Source organism: Montipora capricornis, chromosome 12 (genome assembly GCF_036669925.1).
Source record: "Montipora capricornis isolate CH-2021 chromosome 12, ASM3666992v2, whole genome shotgun sequence".
In the NCBI taxonomy this organism is placed as follows: domain Eukaryota; kingdom Metazoa; phylum Cnidaria; class Anthozoa; order Scleractinia; family Acroporidae; genus Montipora; species Montipora capricornis.
Genome location: NC_090894.1, coordinates 24,414,976 through 24,422,475, shown reverse-complemented (window position 1 = coordinate 24,422,475; position 7,500 = coordinate 24,414,976). Strand labels below are relative to the sequence as shown.

At 37.7% G+C, this 7,500-nt stretch overlaps 3 protein-coding genes and 1 non-coding gene across 11 annotated transcripts in view; 2 read left to right on the top strand and 2 right to left on the bottom strand.

The window, feature by feature from the left end:
- The window catches only part of LOC138027863 (uncharacterized), a 5,688-nt gene extending 4,930 nt beyond the window's left edge, over positions 1 to 758 (bottom strand). Inside the window, exon 1 of the mRNA XM_068875482.1 lies at positions 479 to 758. Coding sequence (XP_068731583.1) covers positions 479 to 739 — 261 coding nt within the window. The 5' untranslated portion in view covers positions 740 to 758. The remainder of the gene's footprint in view (positions 1 to 478) is intronic.
- The window catches only part of LOC138027866 (uncharacterized), a 24,945-nt gene that overhangs the window by 9,444 nt on the left and 8,001 nt on the right, over positions 1 to 7,500 (top strand). For 7 of the 8 annotated variants that reach the window (XR_011127533.1, XR_011127531.1, XR_011127532.1 and 4 more), the window contains one exon: positions 2,548 to 2,686. Coding sequence is in view for 1 of the 8 variants with exons in the window: in XM_068875486.1 (XP_068731587.1) it covers positions 2,548 to 2,712 (165 nt within the window). In the remaining 7 variants the exon portion in view is untranslated. Of the gene's footprint in view, positions 1 to 2,547; positions 2,713 to 7,500 lie in introns of those variants that run through there. The other variant, XM_068875486.1, reaches the window with a different exon arrangement.
- Positions 1,016 to 1,087, top strand: Trnaa-cgc (transfer RNA alanine (anticodon CGC)). Its single transcript has one exon. It is a non-coding gene; the product is annotated as a tRNA-Ala (tRNA).
- Positions 2,746 to 7,500, bottom strand: part of LOC138027861 (ATP-binding cassette sub-family B member 10, mitochondrial-like) — a 17,918-nt gene continuing 13,163 nt past the window's right edge. Inside the window, exons 10-13 of the mRNA XM_068875481.1 lie at positions 6,589 to 6,769; positions 6,117 to 6,160; positions 4,879 to 4,913; positions 2,746 to 4,070 (exon numbers count right to left, since the gene is read on the bottom strand). Coding sequence (XP_068731582.1) covers positions 3,839 to 4,070; positions 4,879 to 4,913; positions 6,117 to 6,160; positions 6,589 to 6,769 — 492 coding nt within the window. The 3' untranslated portion in view covers positions 2,746 to 3,838. The remainder of the gene's footprint in view (positions 4,071 to 4,878; positions 4,914 to 6,116; positions 6,161 to 6,588; positions 6,770 to 7,500) is intronic.

Below are 7,500 nucleotides of genomic sequence, written 5' to 3'. Positions count from 1 at the left end.
CCCGCAATTTGGCTAACCCTAGGCCTAAAGACCAACCTTAGGCCTAGGGTTAGCCAAATTGAGGGTTTTAGTTACTTTCCAAAACATAAAATAATTACCTGCTACAAGTGATCTGTGGAATTTTGGCCCGCCAGACCTTTTGCAGTGTTTAATATTGTTTGTTGCCTAGTGATAATAATTTTATAGCATTATCAAATTAATAGCGTTCAAAATATTGTCCCTGAGAAGCTGGTGGTGTGGTGATCAAGCAGTAAGGAGACGGGTTAAATTAATTAGCATTCCCAGGATCGAGTCCTCTCAGTCTTTTCAAACAAATATGACCATTTCCCACAAGTCCTGGGACACAGTGTCCAAAATTAACGACAATAGTCAATTCAGAGCAAATTAGCAATTGTGGTGGAGGATGGGTTGACAAGATATTGCTCAACAGTTACTTCCACTAAATTCTTTTCGATACTATCTCTATCACTTTACTCACTTCGGTATGTTTAATACATTCTCGAGCACATCGTGCAGGGAAGCCTAACGAATCCACCGGGCCAAATCCGTAAGGTAACAACTCATCAGGCCTTCCATAATGTTGGATAAGATATCGACCCAGAAACGTTTCTGTCCCATCATGGGCTTCACTGGTTTCTTCCCTTACTGAACCTTCCTTTGAAAGATAACGACAAGCTATGTACGTCAAGGCAGACGCACTTACGGCACAAGCTGAAGCAACAAGAATACTTCTTTCCATGCTGAGTTGTTCTTCAAATGCAAATGAGCATAGCGCCTGCAGTTCATGCGGTCTTTGTTTCAGGGCAAAATATGTCTCATACATAACGCACCTGTCTACCAGAGAAAGAACGAAAACGATGTCTTGCCCATTTACAGCGATAATCACCGCTACTACATCATTTGATGTAATCATACTATTATTTATCTGAATTTCAGGCTGCTCGGATGTTTCTTTCTTTTGGCCCTCTACCATGTAGCATTTTAATAGCAAACATTCCCCTCATTTAGCACGCGCGGGGATGTAGCTCAGTGGTAGAGCGCCCGCTTCGCATGCGGGAGGCCCGGGGTTCAACTCCCCGTATCTCCAGTTATTTTTAACATTTCAATCCCTATGATTTAATGCCGATGACGTCTCAATTTTTTTTTCCGTATCCCCTACGGGCAGAGAGTTTTTTGGACGTCCTATTTTTCCTTCCATGATTATTCTTTTCAAAGCTAGCCACAGGTAGTGCAAACTCTGTGTGGAGAAGGCGGCGTTCCAGGTCAAAGTGTAGAAGTCGATACAAATCAGAAAGCTTAACAGCTTGCACCGTATTCCGAATAGCCGTATTCCGGAATAGGAATACATGGCATAGAAGTTAGAAATCCTTCGTTTTTACGGAGATTCACATTAAAATTGTCAAAAACCTGCTAAAACGCTATTTTGAACATATCTTTGTTAGTCTTGTTGTTTTAAAACGGGACACTGAAAAACGCAGACTGCAGACTGTGCAGACAGTCTGTAAAATAAAAATTCGGTTAGCCTGAATTACGGTAGGCCTAAATACCGGTAACATTCGGTTAGCCTAATTAGGCCTAAACAACATTCAGGTTAGCCTGTTCACGGTTAGCTCTCAATAATAGTGAGGGTAACGCCATATTTTACCCCTGGTCTGCAGCATAGGCAGCCCAAGCTTCAATGTTCTTAGAACCACGAAGTCTTAGAACATTGAAAACACGGACTTCCCGAAACTGTAAAATAAACTCGAAAAGGCACAAGAATATACACCAGATGTGAGTCATTTTGATTCATTTTATTGAATGAACGTTAAATTGAGCATATTTTAGGCTTTACAATCGACGGTATTTTATTTCCCATACAAAGTCTTATAACGCGTTTAAATTCTCAACGGCTGTCTATAGTGACGCGAGCTTGGGCTGCCTACGTCTGCAGTCTGCGTTTTGTGGTGACCGGTTTTAAATCATCACTCCACGTATTCTCATTCCGGAATAGAGTCAATCGAACGCACCGTTAGCTTGTCTTCAGGTATCATAGTACTTTGCATCAAATTATTCATAGCTGCAGGTGTTTGAGTCACTCATATAGACCTCTTTCATAATGGCGGCCAAATAAATTATTCTTTTGTTTTAATGGTAATAAGCCCTACTAACCTCGCTATGACGAGCAAATTTCAAAAGAATATTTTTTTTAAAACGAGGGCAGTAGGTCTAATTAACATAGATACAAAAGAATGTAAAGTTGGTCGCCATTTATGAATGTGGTCTATTTGGACTTGCAGAAATATGCATCTGGACAGTAGATTGGTGGCTGACAAATACTGCAACCCAGCCATGAGCCCCAATCGTAGACCATTCATGTATCTCACACTGACAAGCAGTGAAAAAGGGAGGGGAGAAGAGTGGGTTTGCTTAGCAAATGGGCAAGAGAGGCACACAATGGCTGGTGGGTCTAAGTCAAAGGTCAGTGTACATGTCACTGTGCTACAAATGGCCAACAACAAAAGTGTATCCTAGTTCTAATCAGTCTACAAAAATATGTTGTTTCAGGTTGAAGAGGAACCCTTGGCTTAGTTGTTCATCAGTGGATCAGGGATTCATAAATGTAGTCTTGACCTGTGGAATTATAACGACCTGTGTTTTAGACCTGCCTCAAGATGACAGTCAAGATCTCCAACACTGGTTACTGAGCATGCAACTAGGGAAAGCAATACTGTATGTGAATGTCTCATTCATGACAATAATGTGTAATGTAATTTTCAAACCTTTAATATTAAATTGTGTTCAATGCAAATGAATTAAAAAAATATGTGAAATGCACATTCCATCAACGTTTTATGCATACATGTATAACATACTCCTGCTAACAGTTTGTGCATAATAATATTACCGGTATTTACAAAGGTATTTGTGCATGGGGTGCTACCCTGTGTTCAACCAGAGTTAATAGAGGGGACTGCCCCCCTATTAACTCTCAAAATCAGTGATCAACAGCCATGTTTTTCAACGAAAACAAAAGGAAGCGTTTGCATAATAATAGAGTTAAATTCCCGGAGGATTTGGTCGGGGCACCAACATGGCCGCCTTTTCTTTGTTTAGGGCACCAACATGGCGGTCGTGACGTCATGTGAAAACCGAGAATAATTTTGACTAGCAGCCTGTCACTGAGGTTCAATTACTACTATTATAATTATAATAATAATAATAATAATATTATTATTATTATTATCATCATCATCATTATTATCATTATGATCACTATTATTATTATTATTATTATTATTATTACTATTATTATTATTATTATTATTATTATTACCTATATACGATAAATTATTATTGTCATAGATGCCAAAAAATTCAAGACCCTTTGCTACTTGGTCATTAGTTTACTTGCAATAAAAGTGGAGTCTCTTTTTCATTCACCATTTAAGGGAACCAATAATTGTGAGTTGTAAAACTTGCGAGTTTCTCTCCATTTTAAACATTACTAGACTGCTGGTCATTTGGGAATTGAAATCACTGACCAGACCGACACTGATTACGCATCTAGGGAAAGCAATGCTGCACTGATGGAGAGCGAGAAGTAAAATGAGCACAGTCGACCTCAGGTGTGTCAGCTGAATATTTACTGTTATGAGTTACATGATTGTATCTTGAACATTAAATATATGTATATGGTTACTTTACTTTACTTTACTTTTGGGTCATTTACTTAGTAATTCCAAATGCATGACTGGGTCATTAAATTCTTGTTATTTATTGCTTTTATGGTTGACATTTTGATGCTTCCTGTCAAAATTTGCAGTTCCTTTGAGTAAAACAACACGCTTGAGCAAGATTACCGAAAGCCAACAGTTTGTTTCTCAACCAGCTTTTTAAACAAACCATCTGGAGTTCCCATCAGCTGAGTGTATGAGCCAGCCTCAGTAATCTGCCCATCATTCAGCACAACAATGTTGTCGGCATTTTTTATAGTTGAGAGTCGATGTGCAATGGTGATCACTGTACGGCCTTTCATTAGCCTTTCCAATGCCTCTTGAACCAAGTGTTCACTTTCTGCATCCAGGGCACTGAAAAAAGTGCTTAGTTAGAGACACTTACCCCAATAACAATATCAGTTGATTGGCTGTGTGGGCAGATTCAGGAAATTTAGAGGGAAAGGTATATGGTGTTTTGTGCAACAAAACAAAACAAAGGTGGAGTAAAGGATGAGAAATTAGTTACTCCGATTTAGAAACAGGGCTAAAAAAAAAAATTGGTAGAATAATGCACAATCAAGCTAGTCTTCCTGAAACCATCCTTTGCATAATACCAATGACACCAATAATTAGATAGAGTTTCAATCAAGTGTCGAAAAACCAAAACCAAAGTAATTACTTTGGCCAATCAAAAAAGACGGAGACAATCCAGTAAACCAATCAAAACTTGAAGTAATTACACATATCCGACACAAAGCACGAGAAAATGTGCACGCGCGAGCCACGATTGGTTTTTGTTTCACTTCTGATTGGTTGAAAAAGTGGCACGAGAACTTTGAACCAATCACTGAGTGAAGTTATGCAAAACCAAAGCAATTTGCTAATTACTTTCGACACTCAATTGAAATCACTCTACCAATCAATAATTAATTGGTAATTAGTGAAACAAACTTTAAAAAACAGAAACCAAAATGTTAATGCGATCAGATTTTATTTACAAACTTTACTGAAAGACACAAAAAACATTTTGATGGGTCAATCTGGTCATGCTCTTATTAACTTCACTTAAGATGTTTGTGAACTGCAAAGGGGGCAAGTAGACTGTATACTCTGGACATGCTAACAGCAACTTTCTTCAAAACGTTAAAGTACATGTAATGTACTTTAAACTTACACTTACCTAGTAGCCTCGTCCAGTAGCAGAATGGATGGGTTCTACAAGACAAAATGCATTATTGTTTGGTGGTTAGTATAATGTCATGGATGGAGAAAATGATGCTGGAGGAACCTTGATACCAGGCACTCGTTTGGGTAAAAAAGTCTTCTGTAGTAGCAAAATGTGGCTGTAATTGTGTTCACACAAAAGTGATCAGCAATCTTGCTTTGCTACTATGGAGCTTATGAACTACAGAAGTCACATATCACACACAACTTAAAAAAAATGCCTTTCAGTTTGCCATGTGCTCATGTACAAGAGTTACTTCACCAAAGTTTTCACCAACCACGCAAACATGCCTTGCTTTTTCAAAAATGGACGTGTTCACACTTTTTCAGTTTTATTTTTTTTCACTGCTGGTTACAGATGTGTCCTTGATTTCAAAGGTCAAAACAATGTTTTAATGGTAAGGCACCTACATGTATGTAATGTACATCTTCATGCACAGTTTATAGAAAATTTCTGCACATTCTAGAACTCCTAAATGCAATGTCTCCTCATGTACATGTATTTTGTGAACAAAGCCTTGGAGAGGAAAGGCACAAAATAAGCCTAAAACTAGTTAAGCTGGTGTGCATGTATGAATCATTCATTTTAGACCTCTGCATTACATCCATGTTAAGGACGGTGCCCACTAATATTGTTATTACGCACACATAATTTCTGCGCATCTCAAGATACTTGGATTTCCTATGGGTGAATTGCTTACCAACACAGAGATATTTTTGTGCGGTTCAAAACTATGCGGAGAAAGCGGAACTTGGGGGTAACCATGCATTTTTCAGAGATAATTAAGCTTCAATTTGGAAAAGAATGCCATACATTGCTTTGTATTTCAGAGCTTTTTACAAATATTGTTGATTAATTATCTTCGAAAAATGCGTGGTTAACCCCAATTTTCTTTTTGGATTTAACAAACATTAAACTATTTTCACTGTTTTTGCACCAGTACAAATTAAAATTGTACCAGTTCAAAAACAAAATGTTCCAAAGTCAAAATTGAACTACAACATATACACATGTATAAGGCCTTGAACACCAGCCTTAAAATTATAATGAATCATAATAATTACTGTATACATGTGGTTTGGAGGGACAAGCAAAATTAAGAAGTGTGTTCACTTTGATAAGTGCTAGTTGTTTAAAAAAAACAATATAATTTTGAAAGGTGGGGAAGCCAAAGTTCACATACTCTCACCAACCTTCAAAATGGCCCTTGCAATTGCAATTCGTTGCCTTTGACCCCCTGAAGTTGGCAAAAAAAACAAAAACAAACAAACAACAGGAAAAGTTATGTATATTAAAGAAATTCAAACTTCATGTGAACTAAATTCCTGAAACTCATTGGATGATGCCACTGCATTAATGGCCTATAACATACTACTTTCTGTATTTCTTGTAATAACAACCTTCTTTTCCCTCCCCCCAAGGGCTGCTGTAAAAATAGATTATAGATTGCTAGAAGTATGTACATTACATGTATCTGCCAAGCACCACAGATGACATTGATATGCTCAGCACTTGAGGAAGAATGCATTTTATAATGAAAATGTTTCATTGTAGTAAAAGTCCTGTGGTGTATTTATTAAGTCCCTTGTCACAAGTTCTCACAGAACCTGCCGCTTTGAGTTGAAAATCATCCATTACTATCCAGAAACAACTTCATCAAGTTACCTGACAACATCTGTCCTCTTTCTCCTACCACTGTGTCAAAACCCTTAGGGAAACTCTTGATAAAGCCATATGCATTGGCCTGCACTGCAGCATCCATAATATCATCACGGCTAAATTGTTGTCCTGTGCTAGCACCATATGCAATGTTGTCGGCAATGGAAGATGAAAATAGGATTGGTTCCTTCAAACAACACAAACAGCAAAACAGAACATTAAGTAATGATCCGTGTAAGATGGATAGCAATTTCCTTTGTTATGCGGCAACGGGGCTTTCCCCACATAGGAATGTTATCATTTTTATACAGAGAATGCATAAACCAACAGGAAAGCCATTAACGCAATAAAATTCATTTACAGCCCACTTTGAAAGGGTGTTTTTTTGTGTTAAAAGATTTTGACCAATAGTTGAAAACAAAAGCCAAGAAACATTTACAATTTTACATGTTCCCCACATACGATTTCTGTGGAATTCATTTAAACTGAGACCAGATGAAAGATGGAAGATGGTTGGAAAGTAAGGATGAATATAATACTGCTTTATGAAGTTTTGTTAACTTTTGCTGTTTAAGCCAATCAGAAGTAAGTACAGACAATAGAAAACTTATCACCTTTTTGCATACCAATTGAATTCCAACATGTTCGTTGCCGTTGTTGCTATCGTTCTTATCTGGACCGTTTCTTAAGCAATAAGGCCCATTTATTCAAAAGGTGATTAACCCATTGACACGTCAAATGCCCTAGGATGTCCCCAGATGACTAGTAAAATCATCTAATGTTAGACAGAGTAAAATCTGTTAAGTCTCACTCCCAGGGGTCAATGGGTTAAATACAAAACCAGGCTTGAATTTTGCCTGTCAACGAAGCCTTAATCATGTAATTTTTTGCTAAAGGAAAGCACTTGAAAGTCTGGAG